At 35.0% G+C, this 25,376-nt stretch overlaps 2 protein-coding genes across 5 annotated transcripts; both read left to right on the top strand.

Annotated features, from left to right (window-relative positions):
• The first annotated feature begins 13,283 nt into the window (after positions 1 to 13,283).
• On the top strand, positions 13,284 to 17,881 carry LOC114274337 (large ribosomal subunit protein uL30y-like). Of its 2 annotated transcripts, none has more exons than XM_082910321.1 (7): positions 13,284 to 13,564; positions 14,327 to 14,516; positions 14,629 to 14,726; positions 14,819 to 14,876; positions 17,112 to 17,191; positions 17,274 to 17,376; positions 17,457 to 17,881. In XM_082910321.1, exons 2-7 carry the CDS (start codon positions 14,331 to 14,333, stop codon positions 17,670 to 17,672), a joined length of 741 nt encoding a protein of 246 aa, XP_082766447.1. In that variant the 5' UTR covers positions 13,284 to 13,564; positions 14,327 to 14,330; the 3' UTR covers positions 17,673 to 17,881. The 2 variants fall into 2 exon arrangements, with proteins under 2 accessions (XP_082766447.1, XP_082766448.1); XM_082910322.1 differs by having other exon boundaries at positions 13,284 to 13,568.
• A 3,098-nt stretch (positions 17,882 to 20,979) lies between these two features.
• LOC114263091 (histone H3.3-like) lies at positions 20,980 to 23,969 on the top strand. 3 transcript variants are annotated; one of them, XM_082908841.1, is made up of 8 exons: positions 21,129 to 21,329; positions 21,532 to 21,608; positions 21,709 to 21,799; positions 21,930 to 22,011; positions 22,138 to 22,244; positions 22,382 to 22,521; positions 22,799 to 22,927; positions 23,684 to 23,969. In XM_082908841.1, exons 1-7 carry the CDS (start codon positions 21,258 to 21,260, stop codon positions 22,806 to 22,808), a joined length of 579 nt encoding a protein of 192 aa, XP_082764967.1. In that variant the 5' UTR covers positions 21,129 to 21,257; the 3' UTR covers positions 22,809 to 22,927; positions 23,684 to 23,969. The 3 variants fall into 3 exon arrangements, with proteins under 3 accessions (XP_082764966.1, XP_082764967.1, XP_082764965.1); XM_082908840.1 differs by lacking the exon at positions 23,684 to 23,969 and adding an exon at positions 20,980 to 21,122 and having other exon boundaries at positions 21,219 to 21,329; positions 22,382 to 22,818; XM_082908839.1 differs by lacking the exon at positions 23,684 to 23,969 and having other exon boundaries at positions 22,382 to 22,818.
• The last annotated feature ends 1,407 nt before the right edge of the window (positions 23,970 to 25,376 follow it).

Genomic DNA, 25,376 nt, shown 5'->3' with positions numbered 1-25,376 from the left:
CAAAGATCCCTTGTCGGATGGCATCCTCGATTTGAACCCACATTCCATGAAGGTCTGGAAAGGTAAACAGTGGTAGTACGATCATTTTGTGCAATAACATGCCATGTAAATTCCGAACAATCATCCTGATCTGATCTTTGTCGGAAGGCCTTGTAGTCATCATTGAGGCCTTTCCTCTCCATCTCGTCACGAACTTTGAGAAACCCTCATTTGGTTCTTGGCAGGTGACTTCGAGATCACGAGTTGTGACCTCGATCTGTGTGTTGTAGGAGTATTGAGCAATAAAGGCCTCAGCCAGCTCTTTCTAGTTCCGTTTCACAGAGTCCTCTAATTTCGCATACCAGATTGTGGCTATCCCAGACATGGTTCGGCCAAAGAGAGACAACTTCTGAGCTGTGGTCAAACCCATTGGCCTCAAGCTATCAGAAAACAGGTGGAGGTGTACCCTTGGGTCTCCAGAGCCGTCAAAGCGATCGATATGCAACATTTTGAATATGTCCGGCAACGTCACAGCTGCATCGGTATACCCATCCTCGATGTCCGGGATGGACTTTACTCCCTGAGATTTCTTGAACATCTTTTCAAGCTTGTTCAACTTCAACGCTTTATGGTCTATCTCGAACTCAAAGGGAGAGTCCGGTAGGTTGATTGGTGCTTTAGACAGCTGGGGTAAGATTGTGGGTGGAGCCGGCCCCGTCGGAATGTCCGTACTTTACTGGACATTTGGTGTCTCCCCAGGTGCTGGAGCTCCTGGTGGGGGAGGAGCTTGATGCAAAGCAGATGCTCCGTTTTGCTGTTGCAGCTTGGTGATCAGCTCAGCCTGCTGGGCCATGATTGCAGCCTGCTGTTTGGCAAATTCCGTCTGGCGGGTAGTGTCTTGCTACATAAGTTTCATACTTTCTTGGAGTTGACGCATCATTTCTTCCATCCCTGCCATGTTCTGCTATTTCGGCTGACTGACTGGTATATCTATCTTTGTGATAAAAACTGAGGCCTCAGCCTAACTGTTCACTGGTAGGGTGGATAAGGGCCACTGATCTGGTAACTGCTGAACTGATGATCTGTGCCTGACTGGCCCTTTTACCCTGCCTCTGGCAAAGGAACACTGATTGCCCTTGAATTGAATCTCTGACCCAACAAAGTCTATCAACACAAGTCCAATGTACCCGGGGGATATCGAAGCCTTCTGAAGCTATGGTTGCCAAGACTACCCTAACAAAAGAGAAAACAAGCAGCATCTCAGCCCAATTTCACCAGAACATATATGAGCAAAGCTGAATGACTGTGCTCTCCACTGAATTCTGCCCCAAAACTGAATTTGATACCCGCAGATATAATTGATTCTCAAAACACTTATACCGATGCCCGCAGGCCTGATATCCAGACTTGCAAACTGATATATGCATTCATGTAGACACACTCTAAAAGCACATAGCAAACAAGTGAGAGCCAAAACACCTCTATGGAGGGGTAGAGTTTTCCTGTCCTATTTTGCCAGGAACTAGGGTTTCGCTACGCACGCAGCGGTTTCAAACAACCTATGATCGGGTAAGAACTTGTCCTAGTCTGGAATGGTCACTATGGATTCCGAATATGCACTAGGTCGAATGGTCAAAAAGGGTGTCCCGGTAAAACCGGGGTTTGTGTTCCCGTCGTTGCAGAGCCCGCAACCGGTCAGCCTTATAGCACGCTTCTCGAAGCGAGCCTCCGGCAAACCGTTCAGGAATAGCATACGGCAAACACGGTGTCCTAGGTGCACCAATGCACATGCAATGCAAAGAAACACATAAGTGTAATCAAAACAAGATATCATGAGTTTGAGTCAAGTTCTCTAACATCCCCAACAGAGTCGCCAGAAACTGTAGACGTCCCCGAACGTCCCGGGAGGGAAATCCCGTTCTGTTCATTGGGCTCACTACGGTTCAGGACTCAAATGTCACGGTCCTATATCTAATCTCGCAGAGTGCAATTCAAGACCGATGAATCATCAAAGAGTCCAAATTTGACAAATCGTTTTTGAAAACAGATTTTTTCAAAGAAGTGCCAAACATGGACTGCTTTGCCAGATACAAAGTCGCCACCTAAATATTTTATTTTGAAAAATTTAGGAAACCCTGACTCGTTTGCCTAAGGCCACGCGTCCGTCATCACCAAAGTTGCCTCAGCTCGAGAATTTGGGTACGATTGGGGAAGGTCACTTCATGAGCACCCCCGCTCGTCCAATCAAAGATCGGTCTTTACTAACCATGATATCGAGTTTTGAAAACATTATGTGCTCTTATTCCGGTTATTAGCTTAGATTTACTACGTGATGCACACAGCATACAAGTATAGATTGGATCGCCTAAATTAGAACAAAACATCTCGTGTTCGTTTTGAAAAACGGTTTGAAGGTGCTACTCGCAAGTAGGCTAAGATGTGGATTTTGCCACCCTCGGGTGGGCTTAGAAGACATGATTTTGCCACTCTCGAGTGGGCTTAAAACTCTTATTCAATACATTGTTCCAATTCAAATAACCCAACCTCCACCCACAGGCATTCAGGCAGTTATATCACATAAGCACATAGCCTCATGGTAAGCATGCTATCATGGCAGTCACTCACACGCATGCAAGGATGCTAAAGCATAAACACTTACCGAGTACTCCGAGCCAAAGAAAGAAGCATAATTAGAAAACATGCATGAATCCTAACTATGCTGAAATGCCTAATGCAACACATGCAAGAATGCAACTAAGATAGGCTCGACTATTTTAAACATGGCATGTGAAATACAACGGACGACATGTATTCAACTTGGAATTGAAATACAATGCAGTTAGTATGATGCACCGAGCCCGGTGCATGCAATACAGATGAATCATGCAAATATGAGAGCATAAGTATGCTAACTGAAACATGCCCTAAACTAATCATCAAAAGCTAGTAAATAAAAAGGAGAAATACGTGGGGTTGGAAGACATACATCACACGCACGCACACTTATTACAACATTGCTCTCCCTCGGAGGGTCCGAATAAATAATACATACCGAATAAATAATTAACTACTCTAACTAATTAAATATTACAAAACCCTAATTAATTAACAAATTAACTAAGAAACGAAATAAACTACTATGTAGATCTATGGACCGCCTCAGCTCTGTTCTGAATGATGAAATATGCATGCATGCTCGAGCCGCCTCGTCGGGAAATTCCTCGGGATGCCCCGATTCGCCTCTGTTTGCAATTGATCCCGGAATGCTGTACAAAGCTCCAGAAGGTTGTTGACCAGTTTTTGCTGTCGGTTTCTGGTTTGCTGCAACAGAGAGCAAGAAAGGGGCATGGTAAAGTATTTTCATATATGTATGCACGACCACTCTCCCTGTCATTGCACAAGCTCTAGGGAGTGTAGACCTCGATCCTCGTGTCACTAATCACGCATCTCGATACATGATGGCCGAGGAGTCGAATTGCATGACTCAATATGAAATGAATGCATATATAAACACAATAAAGCCCAAACTCCATCATGGGTAATCCGGAGTGTCGGCGACTGGGAATTGAGACACGTTTCATCACTTTGAGTACGAAACATCCCTCGTTTCCCATGTTTGGACTAACCCTACTCCAAACACAATGCAATGAGATGGCATACACAATGCGGCTAATATGCAACCCTAAATGCAATGCAACCAAATCATGCTGGCATGCGAGGGAAGATATGCACGTATGCAATTAGCATACGCAATGTTATGAACCTATAATGGCATACTCAATGCACATGAGCTATATGACATACACAATGCACACATACAAAGATGGACATACACAAAGGCATAATCAAAGCATACACAATGCGATGGTCAAACATACAACAACATGAACCAAATGGCATACACAATGCAAGATGGACTTAAACCAATATGAGTGGACCTCAGCCGCACTCAAATCAGTGGCCAAATGATGAAAATGAGACAACCGAAATACATGCAAATATGCACGAATGCAAAGAACCGATCCTAAGGCACAACATGCAACTCTAACAAAGCATGGCAAAGGATGAAATATGGCATAGAATGGCACACGATCTAGCTCTGAAATATGATGCACAATGGTCCCGAATCATGCAAGCACTTCACTCAATGCATGCTAGATGGTCTGAGTACTGAAACTAGTGAAGTGCGTTACACTAGAGGTACACAAAGTAATGTACAAATGGCAAAACCAACCCCAAACAGACCCTAAGAAGGTCCAAGATAGTGGGAAATTGGCCTAAAACGATGGCTCAGAATGCATTCAAATGAAACCCACACAATGGTCGGTAAATGAAGCATATAAGCCCGACTCTCTAATGTACTTAAAGAGTGGAAATCATGGGAATATGGCATGCATATAAGCTTTGAAATATGATGTGCAATGGCCCCAAAACATGAAAACACCTCATTATATGCATGCGATGGACCTCAAAAGTCAAAGTTAAGCATGGATATTGAACTACAGGCATGCAAAACAAGCATCATTCGACCATGAGACCCAAAAACAGAGCTAAGGCAGTCTGAAACGTGCACAAAATCAGTTGAAGGCAAGGCCAAAATATGCTAGGAAAGGCGGCCAAAACATCATGCAAAACAAGCTAGTGAACCATGACTTACACTACAACTATATGAAGCATGTGAAGGACTACCAAACCAGAAAAAAATAGAAACATGGAATGCCAAAATATGACCAAAAACCCACTAGAACTCAGTCAACACATGCTAGAATGAGGTGCTCCTTTGAAAGGCTATGCAAGGGGTTACTCTACACATGCAAGATAGACATAAAAAATGGAAAAGCCACCTCTGTAAAGAGGTTATGAGGGCCCTAAAACTCACTAAAAAGGACCTGAAATGAGGCTAGAAAGCATGCAAGTAAAGGCTCCTTTGAAAGGCTATGAAGAGGGTTACTCTACACATACAAGAGGGACACCTAATATGGTAAAAAAAACTCTGGACAGAGTTCATGCAGGTCCTAAAACTTATCAAAAATGGCCTGAAACATGCTCAAGAAGTGTGTAAATATAGGCCCCTTTGTTAGGCCAACAATGCTAGTAAACAAGACAAGGGGTGAGAGGGTCACCTCTCTCTGATTTTGGGGCTCAAAATAGTATGCTAGCCACTGAAAATCCATTGGATTTCAGTGGCTAGAAGGCCAAACGAAGCTCACTTCAAAGGCCTAGATGCATGGCTCAAAACAAGGTGAAAACAAGCATGCAAGGGGGTAGATGACCCCCAACAGAAAAATGACCTTAAACAAACTTTAAGAGAAGCTCAAAATATGACTTTTTTCATTTTATGACAAAGCCCAAATATGCTTGCAAATGAAGATAATATGTGAAGCAAAATAATGCTTAAAAGGGGGAAATGAGTGTTACCCTGGTAGAGAAGACCTCCAGTAGCTTCTGGACCAAAGTAGCAAACCTTCAACCTCTGAAAACCAGCTCCAAGGTGCTTGGATAGATGGTGGAAGGGTGATGGGCTGTTGTCCAGTTTTATACTCTTATCAATGCCTTGAAAACTGGTCTCCAAACGGAAACAGTGGCCTACGACCACGAAACGTAGCCTGCGGCCACTGAGAGATAGTCTACGAGACCTCTCCCTCCATTCGGAAAGAGAAAACAGAACCTGGTTTGCAAACCGAGGTGAAGCACAAAAGAGTTCCGAAGTCCGGAGGTAAGGCTCTCAGTCGAGACTCTGTAATCTCAGAACGAGCACAATATGAACCATCACCGAGCGCTCAGTCGATGACGTCCGAGTCTTAAGGTTGGTCAAAAATGGGGTGTCTACAGCTGGTCTGCGCGCTGGGCTGGCTACGTCGCTAGACTAGGTTATGCCTCTGGTTCTGGGCTGATGGGCTCTGCCTGCAGTTAGGAGTGTGCGTGGTGCGGGTCGATGCGGTTTAAGAGAAAAATAGAAACCGTATGGCGGGTGGCAGATTGATAAAAATGTCATTAGAATTTGCCATTTTTCTTATAAAAAATCGACAGTTCGGTTGGCAAATAATAGCGAATTTGGCTTGATGGTTTTGGCGGATTGGCGGTTTATAAATAATATAATTCAAATTATAAAACTTGAATCAAAGAAAAAAAAGATCTAATTTATAAATTAACTGAAATAGTCAAAATTAAAATATTCATCTAATGTAACATTAAACATTAAAAATCCATTCTCTATTACAAATATATATATATATATGTTATAGGAATATTATTTTAAATTCTGAACCTACTTATAAATTAAATCTTGAACAACAATCTGGAACATACAGCACGTTAAAAAAAAAAATAATGGCACATAATGTGTATTATACATTGAGTTATATTCAACTATTGAGTTATATTCAACAATCTGAACAACAAACCAACTATTGAGTTATATTCAGAATCTAATAATAAATAAAATATGTATAACAAATTCACCCAAACAAGAGCAATATTATATATAGATAATAGAGCAAGATTATATATATATAACAATATAATGTATACAAAACAGAGAGTAGCAAAAGAAAAGAGAGAAAGAGAGAGCATCGAAAGAAAAGAGCAATGTGAGAGAGAGAGAGAGAGACTAACAGATCAGCGATGGTGAGAAGAGGAGATGAGATCGGCAAGGAAAGGAAAGGCTAGATCGGCACAGCAACGAGCGGCGGTGAGAAGATGAGAAGCTAACAGATCAGTGGCGGTGAGGAGAGTGAGCCGATCGGCGATGAATCTGTGTGTCTGAATTGATGAAAGGTTGTACATAGCAACAACGGCGTCGTCTTTATGTGTGTGAATGAGATGAAAATGAAATGTATGGGAGGGTGTCAATTAGGTTTAATTGAGAAATTATTGTGTATGTGTGTGAGTTATGTATGGAATATATAATCTGTGGCTGGATTGTATACATAATAGGGGATTTTTTTTATTAAAAAAAAAAAAACATATGTGGGTCGGGTCGGTTAGACCTGCGGGTTGGGCAGTTCCACCCGCCACCCGCGCCGACCCGCCTGTTCTGGTCCTCCAACCCGCCAGCCAAGATTGAAATTTTGTGCGGTTCGGAGCGATTCGATGCGATTTTTGCAGTTTTGGTGGTCTTATGCACAACCCTACCTGCAGCTTAAGGCTTCTGGGCTGTGCCTGGCTGGTTTGGGCTCCTGCCAAAATTGGCCCGATTGGTTTCTTTTTAATTCTTAGGCCCAAGGGAACAGATTTACTTGTTGTTTTTAAATTTTTGGCCCTTTTGGCTTTAGCCTAGTTGTTTGATCTTTTAAATTAGAAGATATAACGGCTCTTTTGCTCTAGTTATTTTCTCCGATGGGGGTAGGAGACCACACACTGTAAGTTGGATCTTGTGGATCAAATTTCTTTATTTTTCACAACGAATTTCTCCGTTGTGATCAAAATTCTGAGAAGAACAAGATGGTGCTAATTTGGAGACGCAATTTGAACCGAAAAATATTTTATAAAATTTCTTCCAATGATATAATTCGGCCTCACTTTCGGCAAAGTTTGGAACAATAGCACCGCCAACAGTTATTTTCTTTGGATGATTTTCTGGGAATACAACACGTTGGTGATGATTAAATAAACAAATGGAATTCACCAATGCTGAAGATTGACGGTCAATTATTTTCTGAATTTTTGGTAAAAAGAGTTCGAAAACTTTTCATTTTTTCAGACTATATTTCGACATCTGCGATAATGTGTAACCTAGCTCTGATACCACTGTAAGATGATCTCTACAATGACAATGAATCGAAGTTCCCGTGAGGGTGTTTAATCACGCAGAAGAAAATAATCTGGAAGAAGAAAACAGAGGGAAAAATGCAAGTAAGTTGAACCCATGTTCTGTCCATATATTTATAGTATATACGGTGGTTGTTGATCAGTGGTTATTACCATTGAAATCAAACTCAATAGTCACCATATATCCAAACATTGTGTCTCTTTATTTAAACTTCAAACTTCCAACTTCCAGTTGCTTCTTCCTACAGGAAGAGTGTATCACCATATAAAGATTTGATTTAATGTGAGAGAATCCACCATATTATAATGTGATCACCTCTCATACCTTCAAGAATAACAATCGGAAGTTTTACATTTGTTTTATTTTTGTCTTGAAGTACGTCCACTAGTTTGGCATCCACTTCCACAATGAGATTCCTACTATTGGCTTCGGATGCTATTCTCAACTGATCACGCAAGGCCCATAGCTCGACTTCGATGCATGACATGGCACTCATGTTTTGGCAGCAATCTCTAATCCATTTGTCTTCATGATCTCTGATGAGGCCTCCTCCACTTACTAGGCCTAGTTGCTCTCATTTTATATATTAGCAAGTATAATGGCGTTGTCATGTTATATATTTTGATAGGTAACAAAAATAAATTAAAAATACTATATATAATGTAATATAACACACGAAGTGTGTGCCACCCTTATAGTCATGATAACCTCTTTGGTAGCTTTAATATTTTAGATAAATTATATTGACATATCTTGAAATTTGAAAATAGTATAGTAAATCTCACAAATTTAATATAATTATATTAAGATTTCTTAATCTTTTAATTCACATAATATTTAATTATCTTTTCATAAATAAATCGTTAATTATATAAATAAAAAAAATAATGTTATCGTATATTTTACATTAAAATGTAATTTGATCTTTTTTATCTTTATATATTCACACTGTCTACATTAGTTTTAGACTTTTTAAATTTACTAAAACTGTAATTATATATAAACTGTGGAACTTGTTATGTTTTTTCAAAATCTCTGAGGAGGTAGGCTTGAAAAAAATGTTTTTAAAAATACACGACTCATTTATAGAGGGTGTTTGGTAGAGCTTAAATCCAGCTTATTTCAGCTTTTACCTTAAATTAAGAGATTTTTGTGTGTTTGGTGTAGCTCAAGTGATCAACTTTTAGCTTAAATTAAGTAAAAAAAGTGATTATTCTTTGAGTTGGGGAGGAGGTGCTTTTTGATTCAGCTTAAGCGCATAGCTGGGGGTTTGAGGGCAAAATGACTTAAATGCCCCTCACCATTTCAAGTTATTACCAGTGTGCCACATATATAAACCAAACTCACTCATTTCTCTCCCTTGCCTGAACTAGAGAGGCGATTTCCGGTGAAGGAGGTGATTTCCGACGAACCCTAGCTCTCTCTCTTTCTCTCTGGATTCAAATCTGAAGGAAGACAATCGATTGAGAGTGACAATCACCGCCCTAGAGAGGCTAGCGGTGGCGAAGGGCGACGGTCTGCTGAAGATCTGGCCTCCGTCGTGACAGCCTTCGTCACGATCAAACCTAGCTTTCGACAGCCTCGATCAACGTCAAAAAAGACAAGAAGATGAAGATCTGGCCTAGAAGATGAAGATGAAGATCTGGCCTAGAAGATGAAGATGAAGATCTTGGCCTCCATCGTCGTCCCCCATTGCGATCGGCCGTGCGAGGCGATCTGAAACCCTAGGCGTCGTCCCCCATCGCGTCGGAGCTAGGGTTTTAGTGTTCAAATTTTTTTATTTTTTTATTTTTTAAAGGTTTTCAGTGTTTTTTTAATAAAATAATAATAATAATAATTAATAATTTGATACTAATTAATAATTTGTAACAAAAATATTAATTGACACCTAATTCATTTGTAATAAAAAAATGAAAAAATTATACTAATTGATAATATTAATAATTTTAGTATTAATTGATGGTAATTAAGCCATTAATTGGCACCTAATTCATTTATAATGGAAAAATGAAAAAAATTATACTAATTGATAATATTAATAATTTTAGTATTAATTGATAGTAATTAAGCGATTAATTGACACCTAATTCATTTATAATGAAAAAATGAAAAAAATTTATACTAATTGATAATATTAATAGTATTAATTGATGGTAATTAAGACATTAATTGACACCTAATTCATTTATAATGAAAAAATTAAAAAAATTATACTAATTGATAATATTAATAATTTTAGTATTAATTGATGGTAATTAAGCCATTTATTGACACTTATTCATTTATAATGAAAAAATGAAAAAAATTATACTAATTGATAATATTAATAATTTTAGTATTAATTGATGGTAATTAAGACATTAATTGACACCTAATTCATTTATAATGAAAAAATGAAAAAAAAATATACTAATTGATCATATTAATAATTTTAGTATTAATTGATGGTAATGAAGCCATTAATTGACACCTAATTCATTTATAATGAAAAAATGAAAAAAATTATACTAATTGATAATACTAATAATTTTAGTATTAATTGATAGTAATTAAGCCATTAATTGACACCTAATTCATTTATAATTAAAAAAAGAAAAAAAAATTATATTAACTTTAGTATTAATTGATACTATTAATAATTTTAGTATTAATTGATGCTAATTATATTAACTTTTGTAATACTAATTACATTAACTTTTATTAATGAAATAATTTTTTTTAAATTAAAATTGAAAAAATGATAAAATAATCATTTTTATATCATATAAGGACAAAATGGATAATTACACAGTAAAAAGTTATTTTACAGCTTATTACCCAAACACTGCCCCCGTTTGGTAAAGTTGTGGAAAAGTGATTTATAACTTAACAGATTATGGTTTATAGCTGTGAATCTAAGCTATTAGCCTGTTTGGTGTAGCCGTGAGATTATGGATTTAAGCAGCAGAATAGTGTTTGATTAATAAACTGTAAGATAACTTTTTACTGTGTAATTGTTCATTTTGCCCTTATATGATATAAAAATGATTATTTTGTCATTTTTCAGTTTTAATTTTAAAAAAATTATTTCATTAATAAAAGTTAATGTAATTTTAGTATTACAAAAGTTAATATAATTAGAATCAATTAATAATAAAATTGTTAATAGTATCAATTAATACTAAAGTTAATATAATTTTTTTTCATTTTTCATTATAAATGAATTAGGTGTCAATTAATGGCTTAATTACCATCAATTAATACTAAAATTATTAATATTATCAATTAGTATAATTTTTTTTTCATTATAAATGAATTAGGTGTCAATTAATGTCTTAATTACCATCAATTAATACTAAAATTATTAATATTATCAATTAGTATACTTTTTTTTATTTTTTTCATTATAAATGAATTAGGTGTCAATTAATGGCTTAATTACCATCAATTAATACTAAAATTATTAATATCGTCAATTAGTATAATTTTTTTTCATTTTTTCATTATAAATTAATTAGGTGTCAATTAATGGCTTAATTACCATCAATTAATACTAAAATTATTAATATTATCAATTAGTATAATTTTTTTTTCATTTTTTCATTATAATTGAATTAGGTGTCAATTAATGTCTTAATTACCATCAATTAATACTATTAATATTATCAATTAGTATAATTTTTTTCATTTTTTCATTATAAATGAATTAGGTGTCAATTAATTGCTTAAGTACCATTAATTAATACTAAAATTATTAATGTTATCAATTAGTATAATTTTTTTCATTTTTCCATTATAAATGAATTAGGTGTCAATTAATGGCTCAATTACCATCAATTAATACTAAAATTATTAATATTATCAATTAGTATAATTTTTTCATATTTTTATTACAAATGAATTAGGTGTCAATTTTTTTCATTTTTTCATTACAAAATGAATTAGGTATCAATTAATATTTTTGTTACAAATTATTAATTAGTATCAAATTATTAATTATTAATATTATTTTTTTATTAAAAAAACACTAAAAACCTTTTAAAAAAATGAAATAAAAAAATTTGAACATTGAAACCCTAGCTCTGACGCGATAGGGGACGACGCCTAGGGTTTCAGATCGCCTCGCACGGCCGATCGCGATAGAGGACGATGACGGAGGCCAAGATCTTCATCTTCATCTTCTAAGCCAGATCTTTATCTTCTTGTCTTCTTTGACGTTGATCAAGGTTGTCGAACGCTAGGTTTGATCACGACGGAGGCTGTCACGACGGAGGCCAGATCTTCAGCAGGCCGTCGCCCTTCGCCACTGTGAGCCTCTCTAGGGCAGTGATTGTCACTCTCAATCGATTGTCTTCCTTCAGATTTGAATCCGAACACACACAGAGAGAGAGAGAGAGAGAGAGAGAGAGCTAGGGTTCGCCGGAAATCGCCTCTCTAGTTCAAGCGAGGTAGAGAAATTAGTGAGTTTGGTTTATATACATGGCACACTGGTAATAACTTGAAATGGTGATGGGCATTTAAGTCATTTTGCCCCTCAAACCCCCAGCTGCTCGCTGAAGCTGAATAAAAAAGCACCTCCTCTCAAACTCAGAGAATAATCACTTTTTTGACTTAATTTAAGCTAAAAGTTGATCACTTGAGCTACACCAAACACACAAAAATCACTTAATTTAAGCTAAAAGTTGAAATAAGCTGGATTTAAGCTTTACCAAACACCCCCCACTACTCTGCCGCTTAAATCTATAATCCCACAGCTACACCAAACATGCTAACAGTTTAGGTTTACAGTTATAAGCCATAATTTGTTAAGTTATAATCTATAATCACTTTTCCACAACTCTACCAAACGGGAGCCATAATAACATAAGTGATAAAATAAATAAATTATGATTATCAGATCAATTTAAGTTTTTATACATATGATATACACAAAGAATTATATAAAATAAATAATTTAAATAATTAAAACGAGACTTATGATGAGACCTAAGAATTTAATATAGATGAGAAGTAAATCCAACCCATGTTACAAAACCAACACTTTCAAGTTTTTCTATTGATCAAAGGGTCATGGTGACAAATTAATTTCTAGTGATGTATATCAAGGATATAAAAGAGAGGTTAAAAAAAAAAAAAAAAAGGTTAACACATTAACGATTGTCCACATAAATGTTGTAAAGATAAGAGTAATGTCAAAATTATTATAAAATGTTATCAAAAAGATTTTTTTAATGAATTGTTAATATATATTTATTTATCATAAATATAAAAACTAAGGCATCCTGTGAGTTTTACTCTTTTAGTAATTTTTTTGATTTTGTAGTAAAAGAAAAAAGTTAAAGTGTTTAGAAATATATTTTTTTAATTGTATGAAAAATACACGAATGACTGGTGTGTGTAATTTTTTTTTTTTTTTTTGGTGGTAACTTTTTTATTCTTTAATTATTTTCAATTTTTAAACTTAAATTTTAAACAATTTAAATTAAAAAATCAAATTGCCAAAGGAGAGCCCAATATTTTCCTTTAAAATTGGTTAAAGAGGGCCAGGTTAAACGAACAATTCCTTTACTTTGGAACCGGGCTTTGATTGAATAAAAGTACATTTTGGGCCTAGAAGGAGGAGAAACACATTGCCTACAAAGCCCTAAAACAAGCCGACGGTCAGGATTCACTTTCCCACAGAAAATAAATCCAAGCCGTTGGATGACTCAAATCCCTAAAACAAACCAACCCTACAAAACCCTAATTTCACACAGTTCCTTCATAGAGATACAGCTGACAACAGAGAGAAGCCCTCGCGCTGGTGTTGCGACTACGATCTCATAACAACTCAGAGTGAGTGAGTAGTTTCGGATTCTCATTTCGATTTTCAGAGCTAAACTTTTTTATTGTATAATCGTTTGAATCTAGAGTTTTTGTTTATATATGTGCAAATCATAATGAGATTGTACCTTATTGAATCTTACGATTAAGCAATGTTTGGTTTACCTTTCGGTTTGATTATATGTAGTGTGGTTAGTTTTGACGTAGAGAGTTGCGTATAAATGGTGTTTTAATTTAGTACACGTTTGGTTGTTGAGAAAATGTAGGAAAATAAATGAAAGAAACTTCGATTCTAGTCTTGATGTTTGGATTTTTTTTTTCTTTCTCTCTTTAATTTGTAAAATACAACTATATAGCAACTAGGTTGACGGCCTACTGTCTTGGAAACAAAACGATCAGGAAAGTTGATATGTTTAGAAATGGTATTTTGCTGAAAAACTAGGGTTTAACACCAATGCAAAGCTCATAACTCTGTTTTGTTTTGTTTTCCCCAAATTATTTTTTCCGATTAAAAAAAAACTGAAAAAAATAAAGAGCACTCGTGTTTTGTTTTTGGGCGATCATATATTTTTTGGTATTTATTTTAATTAAACTAGTTTTTATTTTTATTTTTTCAATATAATTTGAGAAAACCGATGTTATAAAACCAAACCAATGATAATCATCTATGGGTTAATTATGGGTCCCGTTTGTTGTAAATTCTGATGATGGAAATATTATAATTGTTTTTTGGGCGTGGTTGTTTAATTGAATATTTGGTTATGTTGTTTGTAGAGGGATGGCTGAAGCGCAAGCCAAGCGCGGAGCTGTGGTTCCAGAGTCAGTATTGAAGAAACAAAAGAGGAATGAGGAATGGGCTTTGAAGAAGCAGGAAGAGCTTGCAGCTCTAAAGAAAAAGAATGCCAAGAACCGGAAGTTGATTTGTAAGAGAGCCAAGCAATACTCCGAGGAGTATGAGGAACAAGTATACCATTTGCTGAACTGCATTACTTTTTTATTTCTTTTATTTGTGTATATTTTGTTTTTACAACAACAGATATCTAATTGTTGAAATGAAATTTTCATTTGTCAACCAGCAAAAGCAGCTCGTTCAGTTGAAGCGGGAGGCGAGACTGAAAGGAGGTTTTTATGTCAATCCTGAAGCTAAGCTGTTGTTCATTGTTCGTATCCGAGGGTATGTGTCCATGTTGTTTGTAGTTATATGCGAATGATATTGTTAGTGATAGTGCTATGTATCTCATATGTATTTTCATTTGGAACTTTCAGTATCAATGCTATGCACCCAAAGACAAGGAAGATATTGCAGCTATTGCGCTTGAGACAGGTAACTTGACGAGGTCTTAAAGTTATGCTTGTCATGGTGTTAGCATCAGCCCACAGTGAGGTTTTTACAAGTGAAAATACTTCTTGTTTTTTATTTACTTTACTTTAAAAATTATGAAAACCAGCGTTATAAAAGTCGCGCAAGCAACGAGGCGTAGCCTTGCGCTTCAAACAGGTTGAGGCCATAGTTGTTAAATCGGGATTCGTATCGTGAATCGAAATGACCTCGTACCAGATCGCGAATCGAATCGAATCGTGAATCGTAAAGATTCGGTCATTTTTTTTAAATTACTTAAAACATATATCTACACATTTAGATGTTAAATATATCTTATGAATATAAAATATTTAGACTTAAATTTATGAAAATATTATTTTGAATGATAATCACGTAGTTTAATAGGTAAGAAGGTAACAAAGGTTCCTATGTAAGATCACCATCTTACCTCTTTTTTCTTTTTTAGATATGTCTTATCAACCATTCTTAATAAAAAAATAATAACCAAATAGACAAACTATCAATTTCTAAAGTAATAATAATTAACGATATTGATATTTGGACAATAAGTATACATACTTTTCTAAGTAACAGTGAGCAAATAATAAGAAAGAATTATTTAGAATCTTTTATTTTAAAACCTAAAACATTTTAAAAGATATAATTGATCTCAGCAATAGATAATTCATAGTTTAACTTTAATTTTAAACATCATTAGAAGATATATTATGATTTTTTAAAGGAAAAAAAATGAGAAGAAAGGTTAAAAATATGTTGGGTCTGATTAAATCCAATTGGATCCTATTAAAAACTCCATAATTACTAAAATAACAACAAATCATGTATATACGTTAGTTATTTTGGTATTAAACACTACTAGAAGTTGTATTATGTAATTTTCACCAAAGAGATGGACAAAAAAAGAGACGAAATATGTCGGACACAATAATTTCAAAAATTGCATGTATCGTAAAAAGTGAATCGAATCGTGAATCGATTGTGAATCGTACGATTCACTAGAGATTCACTTCCAAAATAGATTCACCCATAGATTCGTATCGATTTTACAAAAATTGTGAATCGAATCGTGAATCGAATCGCGAATCGTAAGATTCTGATAACAGAGGTTGAGGCAAGGCGCAATATGTAAGGTGCAGCTTAGGCGCTAAGGCGAGGGTTTTTTTTTGAGGCACGAGACGTGGGTTTCATGGCCTTTACCTATTTTTCTACTCCAATTATTGATGAAGTGCCTTTTTTTTTTGTGGGCATACCCACATAGAATCAAAATTCTTCAATATATAATGACCAAAGTCAGAAGAGAGTAGCAAGTGATTAAAAAAAGCCATAGGTGGAGAAGATTAAAAAAAGCAATAGACGACACGATTTCGGCTTCTTCGTCGGTGGTTCTCTTTCTCTTCTGCGATGGGTTCTCTTGGTTTGGTTATCGCTATGCCTTTGTTTTTTCTTCCTTGATTTTTCTTCACTTCCTTTCTTTTTTTCTTCTTCCCTTCTTGGATGGGTTCTCTTCATGGGTCTGCTTCTGTCTTTTCTTTCCTTATTTTTATTCTCTTATTTTCTTCTCCAGCTTCTTTGCTGGGTTATCTCTCTGTTTTATCTTCTCTGTTATGCTTGTAAAGCTTGCTTTATGATTTTTGAAATTCTATATATATTTGTCATGTTGAAAAGTTTGCCTATTTTATAATTATCCTTTTCTTCTACTACTTGCGCCTTGCTTTGGTGAGGCGCGCGCCTCGCCTTGTTCTTTGCGCTTAGGCTATAGGAGACATTATCGCCTCGGTGCGCCTAGAGCCTTTTAAAACACTGATGAAAACTATTGCCATTGTTTTGTAAACAAGTACAGTTCCAAAGATATTTCCAACTTTAAATAGGAAACATGAACCTTTTTGAAACAGGGCCTTGGGTGTCTTGGGTATTTTGGGCTGAACCCGCAGTTGATATACTGAATAACTTTTACAGTCGAAGGATAAGTGTTTTTAATCAAGGACATAATATTATATCATTCAATCATTTGGGTTAAAAGTTGTAATTTTACAGGGAAAATATTGTTTCAGTGAAATTTGGAGAAAATATTTGCATATTAGTGGAAAACTCTGCAACATTAAAAGATAAACTCAACTTTTGCATCAAAGATTATTTTATGAAGTTACCACTAAAAGTTAAACATGCTCTCTCCCTCCCTCCATCCCTCATACCTAAGTGTAAATTCTTGCAACACAGATTTTCAATGGTGTCTTCCTTAAAGTAAACAAAGCAACAGTGAACATGCTGCATAGGGTTGAGCCTTATGTGACTTACGGGTATGTATCTCATCTACTTTTAGTGCTGCGAGATTCTAAATTTCGGGAATCTGTTTGTTATATACTATATACTTGTTTTCAGATACCCCAATTTGAAGAGTGTGAGGGAGTTAATTTACAAGAGGGGTTATGGCAAGCTAAATACCCAGCGGATTGCATTGACTGACAATTCAATCATTGAGCAGGTTTTATGTTTGTATTATCTTGGTTGTAGTGTCTAGTAGCTATACCATATATCTTATTTAACATGCCATGGATGTGGCAGGGTTTGGGAAAATACGGAATTATCTGCATTGAAGATCTTATCCATGAGATCTTGACTGTTGGGCCAAACTTTAAGAAGGCCAATAACTTCCTCTGGCCATTCAAACTGAAGGCGCCATTAGGTGGCCTAAAGAAGAAGAGGAACCATTATGTTGAAGGAGGTGATGCCGGAAACCGTGAAGACTACATCAATGAGCTCATCAGGAGAATGAACTAGGTTTTGGTGTTATTTGGCTTTTTTGAAGATTGGCTGTTTTTCTTTTTGCTTCTTAGTGGCAATAGGAAGAATCTTAATTCAGTTTTCTTTCTTATTTAAAGTTGGAGAATATTTGTTTCTTAAATCACTAGTCTTGACAATGGTGTTTGACAACTTTATTTTACTTCAATTTTGGGAGCTATATCAATTTGTTTTGTGCTTTTTATCCATTGTTCTATGTTCTTTATGGTATTGTTGCTTTTGTATGTATCAGTACTTGCTACCCCCTCTCCACCATCCAAGAACCTTTCACAGGGACCAGGAACAAGTGCCCAAAAAAGAGTTGTGTACCCTTTGGCTGTCACTTAGGAATTGTCATACTAGAATGCCCTTGCGTTGTCATTCATGCTGCATCTAGTTTTTGACTAGTGAACCATCTATGTTTTTTTTTTTTCCAGTGTGTGGCCGCTTAATTTTCCAGGTGTGTAGAGTTTTTGTATGTGAAGTTTTGTATTTCATTGGGAGAATAGAACTTTGTTTATTTGTTGAAGGGTCTTTTGCAAATTTGCTGTTGACTATGTTGCCCTACCTGATTGAGGAAGGTAGAAATATCAGGCTTGTTTGCTTTAATCGTGCAACTTTTGATTTAGGTCTGATATTTGTAGGATAGGAACTTAATTGCCGTAAATGAACTGAGCAGTTTGGTATGGAACTTGTTACAATGATGAATAACTCTGTTAAAGTAGAGGTAAATGAGCCTGCCTCACTACAATACTGCCTCTGTGATCCCCAGTGAAGATAAGTGGTGATGCGAATATTGGGCCACTGTTATGGGTTACTTGGTTTGAAAAGTTTTGTGAAGGTGAATTGAAATTGTTTGCTCAATTTGTATGTTTATCATTTTGGCCCAATTTGTTGCTTGATTTAGAGGTGACTAGTGGCTGCCCTGACATGCCGCAACATTTTGATCTGAGAAGTGCTCTTGCGGAACCATTCTACCTGCATTTAGAATTTTTTGTTTGTTCGTTTGTTTGTTACTGAATTTGTTTCGTTATTTTATTTCAAAAATAAAAGGTTACGTGTATGTGTAGGATAAATAATATATCATTTTATATAGGAAGAAACTAGGTGATATATATAACATGCTCTCTTGTCCCTGAAATCTCGGGTGTTTTTATTACACAAATGGTGATTAGCATACAAGAATGACTATATTGAGACTGCAGAATACATAATAGATAAGAGAAAAGTGATTGTAATGGGAGAATTAGAGGTTGATGAGATCATGGGGCGGCTGAGGAGCGAAATAAGCGAGTGGAGCAAATGGAACAATAGAATTTGCGCTTTGTCTTGTGAGGGAATGGAACACAAAACACTACTAAATGGGTATCAAAATCCATTGCCATCACTGGTCCTCCACAGTATGGACATCCTCCTCCTTCTGCTCCTTCTCTTCTTATCATCTTTTCTCTCACATCTACCACCTGCATTCTCCCCATCTCTCTCTCTCTCTCTCTCTCTCTCTCTCTCTCTCTCTCTCTGTGCTTGGGTGCTTTCTTGCTGATTATGTGTATATATATATATTGTGAATTTCTTTTAGGTTCTATGAAGCTTCATTTTTTTTGTAATTGTGTGAACTTCTTTTATGTTCTATGAAGCTTCATTTTCTCTTTCCCATTATTTCTTGTAGATTTTCATTACGGAAACTTGATCCTTTTTAGGTTGGAAATGAAATGGAAGTTTCTTTCATTTACCAATATTTTTTGTCCTGTCGGCTTTGGCTGCCGCCTCTCTGTTTCCTATTGTTAGTATTTGACGTCAAATGTGTTTGTTGAGTCTTCTTGTGTCGGTTTCGGCATCATTTGATTTTTTACACCATGTATTATTGCCCGGAAATATCTATGAATTTTCCTCTAGTTGTTTCCACACGTCTCATGATCTCATCTGCTCTGCTCAGCTCACTGACAACTTTTTAGGATAACTTTGAATAACATTATGTTATATTAAATGTTTTAAATAAATGGATTTTTTAATTTTTTATAAAAAAATATGTAGAAAAATAAAGAAAATATGTTGATTGATATGATTCTAAAAAAGATAAAAAAGATGGATTTATTTAGGGAATGACAAACAAATTTATTGTATTTAGATTATAAATTTATATAGAAATTTAAAATGAAAGTGGGTTGTATGTAAATGAATTATAAATTAATTTTTTTTTTCATATTTTTTCACAATTTTCTTTCTTGTCCCAAAAATTTGAAGTTACATCTGGATTATAAATTTAAGTAAAAAATTATAAAGTAAAAAAAAAAAAAGAAGAGAAAAAAGAATATAAAATTTAATTTATATTTTTTTCATTTCTCTCGCGTATTTCTTTTCGGTTTCATACTCTTCCTTAAATAGGAGAATAAATTAGAATAAATCAATCTCCATAAATATTGTTTGGAATAGACTAGAATAAGAAATTGATTTTTGATTATTTATTTTAACGTGATTGACATGATCAAACTAATTTGAAATATGATTCTCATATTTATATTTTCATGGGAATATTTTATAGAGAGGTTAAAAATAATATTAGGGCCCATTATAATTTAAAATTGTATCATTTTTACATACAAACTTCATAACAAAACCAAACATAATAGATATTTTGATCCACTCAAACCGAATTGATCTACCGTATTTTAGACGAATGTGTGATGATAAGCGGATGATTACGGATTGATTTTTTTCAATCCCTCTAATTTTGAACGGATGACGGAATTGAGGTTCCTTTGGCCGCAACCGAACTATCAAACCGCGAGCACCCCTAATAATTTGTAAGATTTTATACTTTCAATTTGTTTAAATATTCTATTTATATTTTCAATTGAAAAAGAGTTTAGATATTCTGATGTGTTTTTAATTTAAAAATCCATTTATCAAATGACAAGTGTTGATATTTGGTACTTTTGTGTAGAAAATATAAGGCTTAATTTTGTCATTTTAAAAGAAAAATCAAATTAAATAATTTTTGAATAAAAAAAAGTAATGAAATAGTTTTAATAATGTATGATTTTCTTATATGTATTTATTATTGATATTTGACAATTTATTTGATAATCTTTTGGTTATGCTGAATTAGATTGTTATCTAAAAATGTTGACAAGTTCACTACTAGAAAATTGGCTTTTTGCGACTAATGTTTTTGCGACTGATTATTTGACCGTCGCAAAAACTAATATTTGCAATAGCACCCTCCTTTTATTATACCTATGCCCTAACAGAGACTGATTTCGCCTGGAGTCTCATTTCCCCCAAATCTGACCAACCCCTAAACCGACCTAACGATATTCTCTCTCTCTCTCTCTCTCTCTCTATATATATATATATATATATATAATCGAACCCTTTCTTTCGTGTATATCTCCATCTTCACAGAATCCAAACCCTAATTGCTGTCGCCGACTCTCTCTCTCTCTCTCGGTAGCGATCGTCTTCTTCTTCGTCGTATTAATTTCTTCGTCGATTCATTCCACACAGATCTGATCATGATCTCTCTTCTGTTCCGTGATTTTGCAGAGTTTTGAGCGTTCTTGTTTCTCTTAATCTGAGATCCCAATGGCTCGTACGAAGCAAACTGCTCGCAAGTCTACTGGTGGAAAGGCTCCCAGGAAGCAGCTCGCCACCAAGGTATGAATTCCTGGCTTTGATTCCATTATGAATGTCTGTTCGTCTTTCTATTCCGATTTTTATTTCCGTTTGGTTGCCGAGAAACTGCAAGAAAGAAGAAATTAACTATGAAATTCTTTCAAACTTTTATTAGTATTTTTTTTGGGTCTTGTGAATTTGATTATGATTTCGCATCGTATTTTCTGTGATTGTTTCCGTAAAGGCTGCAAGGAAATCAGCCCCAACCACTGGTGGAGTCAAGAAGCCCCATCGTTACCGCCCTGGGACTGTTGCCCTTCGGTAATGGCTCCTCCCTTAAATTAGCTAGCTCATAATCCATTTGTTCACTATGTTGCATCACCAAACCCTAATTGATCATAACATCTCTTATTTTGATCAGTGAAATCCGAAAGTATCAGAAGAGCACCGAACTTCTTATTCGCAAGTTGCCTTTTCAACGCCTTGTTCGTGAAATTGCTCAAGACTTCAAGGTATTGTTCGATCTATTTCACTGATTTGGTGCTATTGTTGGCGTAATCTTACTTTCAATTTCAACTTATACATATTTATGATGCTAATTTATTTATTTAATTTATTATTATTATTTCTTATTTGGAGCAGACTGACTTGAGGTTCCAGAGTCATGCGGTTCTGGCGCTTCAGGAGGCTGCAGAAGCCTACCTGGTGGGCCTGTTTGTAACTGGTATTGTTTAATTGTTTTCATTTTGTTGTGTTTCATTTAATTTCTTTTCCAAGGATATCTAGTAATCAGTCAGTATATATGGAGATTGATTTTCTGATATTTTGCTATCACCCTTCATCTTCAAAGGGGACTGCAAGAATTGCATTCATTTGTGGGAACCTACGTCTGGTACGACATGGAATGTTGATGCTAATCCCTTTATCAGACATACCGGAAGTGTTGAAGATCTACAAGTATGTATCTTCTTTTTTGCTTTTTGGATTTAGATGTAATGAATTGAAGTAACTTCTATTGTAACACAAATGATTTGAAGTAACTTCTATTGTTTACCTTTTTTTAAGAATGGCTCTTCCAACTTTTATCCATGCAGTGGAGTCCCACAGAACCTCATGTATTTGCCTCTTGCTCTGTGGATGGGAATATTGCAATATGGGATATTCGTCTAGGGAAGTCACCAGCAGCATCCATAAAGGCACATAATGTAGATGTGAATGTTATCTCATGGAACAGGTATTTAAATGTCTTTTCTTTCAGTAGGCACCTATGTCTGATATATGTATCTGATGACCTCTCTTTCTCATTCTTGCCTTCTATTTTAGTTTATGTAATTCCTAGTGCCTTTACTATTTTAATGCAATCTTTTGTTTCAACAAGGATGCAGCTTTAGTTGTTCGTTATAGCTTATTACATAATTTTTATGTACTTTTTAGTATTTAGGTAGCCAACTGGTGGGCATACTATTGATCTCTACCTTGAAGTGAGTATAATTTTTTATTGCATTTATTAGGCAATTATAAAGATGGACCAAAGCGGATCTTCTTATCTGAAGAACCTTGGCAAGTGTTCAATCTTCGTAAACAACAAGGAAATAGTACCTAAACAGGTTGTAAACCTTACTTCAAGTTGTTTGATTGAGGTATGTTTTTACCTTCCTTGGACACTAGACTAATCAATTTTATTTTTTATTTTATTTGCTCTACTTGCTGAATTTCTCGAATCTAGGTGCAAAATAGATTTCTCTTTTTGATGACTTGCTCCTCTCAATGCTCGACTTACCTGGTTTTTGGTGATTACATTATTTCTTTTTTCTTAAAATTAAAAACAATCTGAATGTCTAGATTATCAGCATCAGTCCTCTGTTGTCTTGGTGTTAAACCTTATTGATTATCTTTCCCATGCCTGCATTCATTGTTAAAACTCGAATGCCATAGGGGGACGTCCAATCCAAGCTTTTTTTATGGCCTAGCTATGTCCTTACTGTTAGGCATCCGTGATACCTAATCAAGATTGGTAAAACACGAAACACATAAGGACAACGCACAAGAAAGATAAATCACACGCATACACAAAGAACATGAAATCTATGTGATTTACCCCAAGCTAGGGCTACGTTCACAGATACTGCGATTTTCACTATAATCAAAAAAGTTAAAAGAGATTATAGTGATAGCCACCTCTTCTCAACTATAAATACATAGAAAATTAAGGCAATAGGTCACTAGCGCAGCAATGCCCCAACACACGATATATCAATTTTATGGTGTTATGAGGGATGCATATGCCCTTACAAGACTACTTATTCCAAATTAACTCTTTCACTTATTGTTATAATCATCCCACACAAAATATATGTGGAATCCTGTGTTAGTTACTGCAATTGGGGCACTTTCAGGTAAAAGGAATGCCGTTCATATTTGAAACAAATCAAACTCGTGTGAAGCAGTATGCTGATTGCACCACCAAGGAAAGCCAAACCCAGGACCACAAAGTCTGAGTAGTGCAGTGTTTAAATGAGTTGGGATGCTGTCTGAAGGTGCTTCTTTTTTTGTCACTGCACTTTCCAGCTCCTTGGGTTTTACTGTAATCTGTTGTATGTATCTATCAGAATCTGTTTCTTGCTGTTAGAGACTCGCTCCACTCATGTTTAAATATATATAATAGAACACTTGCTTCTCTTATCTCTCATTTAATTGCACTGGAAGTAGTTAAAAAAAGATAGAGTGTCGAAAAGTAGTTTTAACCCTATTTTCACTAGTTGTCATTGGGAATGGGTTTGATAAAATGGATTGCTTTTCCAGGTAGCATCACTTGGCTGCAATACGATATTTTTTTATCAGAATTTTGTATCTATCAGAATTTTTGTAAATATCACTTTATATTTATTGTATATAATACTTGAATATATATATATATATATATGAGAATATAGGTTGCTAAAACATTGTAGGTATTTTATTTATTTATATTTTTTTTGTGACGGTAACAAGATGGTCGCTAATACATTGTAGGTATTTTTTTAATTTTTTTGCGACGGCAAAATATTAGTCGCGATAAGTAGATTAGGCGGTCGCAAATAGTTTGCGACTGCTATTTTGCGGTCGCAAAAAGTATTTGTCACCCCCACATTCGCGACCCCCATTTGCCGTCGCATGGGCCGTCGCAAAAAGTCTTTTGCGACTGTTTTTTATTATTTGCGACGGTTTATAGCGGTCGCAAAAAGTGATTTTTTTAGTAGTGGTTGTTGTATTATATTCAATTTTTGTTAAAGTTTAAATTACTAAATCGATTCGCATCCATCCACCAATCTACTAATCCGCTCAATCCGCATCCGTCAATCCAGCGGAAGAATGCGGATTAATTTTTTCCAATCCACCAATCCAATAAACAAATAACAAATTAAAGATTCTTCGGCTGCAACTAAATCACGAACTCTCCTAAAACATATAAATAGCATTGAAACTAAAGTTTTATTACTAATAATGATATTCTTATTCTCTTGTAAGTTGACTGTCATCCAAATAGTCTTAAAAACACACTAAGAAATAAAAATAACTTTATTTATACATTTTAAAGAAAACATAATTTTTTTGATACGTTTGATTGGCAAATTTGAAAAGAAATTTGAAAAGAAAATTAAAAAAAATAAGTAAAATATAAATAAAATATACTTATATTTTACTTAATTTTACACTATTTTTCTCTTTCTTCTTTTAAATACCTTTTCAAATTTTCTAACCAAACACAGGATAAAACAATCACCCTCCCAACTAATGTGTCTTGCATGTGTTTTGGTGTAGTGGTCCCATTTCAGGTAAGGGCGCTGATTGAGGGCCCGAGGCTTCGGGGCTCGAATGCCCCGAAATGCCATTTTAGGTAAAAAAAAAAAAAAAAAAAAAAGGAAAAAAGAAAGAAAAAAAAAAACAGTTTCCAAAAATGGAAATTAGGGGTATTAGGGCCAACTTTTTTAAGGCCACCAATCATTTTCCTAAAATTATTTTTGTGAAGTACACCTAATTTGTAATTATTTTATTTTTAACAGGCAGGTGTATAGACTTGTGAATTTGGCTCAAATAAAAATATTCAAA

Source organism: Camellia sinensis, chromosome 15 (assembly GCF_055761805.1).
Source record: "Camellia sinensis isolate YWXY chromosome 15, ASM5576180v1, whole genome shotgun sequence".
Taxonomy (NCBI): domain Eukaryota; kingdom Viridiplantae; phylum Streptophyta; class Magnoliopsida; order Ericales; family Theaceae; genus Camellia; species Camellia sinensis.
The sequence above is the reverse complement of the archived record's forward strand: the minus strand, read 5'-3'. Positions and strand labels throughout refer to the sequence as shown.

Excerpts from the sequence above, each read along its gene's own strand:
- LOC114274337 (XM_082910321.1), top strand. The coding sequence starts at position 14,331 with ATGGCTGAAGCGCAAGCCAAGCGCGGAGCTGTGGTTCCAGAGTCAGTA. Across the intron at positions 14,877-17,111 it reads AGCTATTGCGCTTGAGACAG|ATTTTCAATGGTGTCTTCCT; the intron begins GTAACTTGACGA and ends CTTGCAACACAG. Across the intron at positions 17,377-17,456 it reads ACAATTCAATCATTGAGCAG|GGTTTGGGAAAATACGGAAT; the intron begins GTTTTATGTTTG and ends TGGATGTGGCAG.
- LOC114263091 (XM_082908840.1), top strand. The coding sequence starts at position 21,258 with ATGGCTCGTACGAAGCAAACTGCTCGCAAGTCTACTGGTGGAAAGGCT. Across the intron at positions 21,330-21,531 it reads GGAAGCAGCTCGCCACCAAG|GCTGCAAGGAAATCAGCCCC; the intron begins GTATGAATTCCT and ends GTTTCCGTAAAG. Across the intron at positions 22,012-22,137 it reads GGTGGGCCTGTTTGTAACTG|GGGACTGCAAGAATTGCATT; the intron begins GTATTGTTTAAT and ends TCATCTTCAAAG.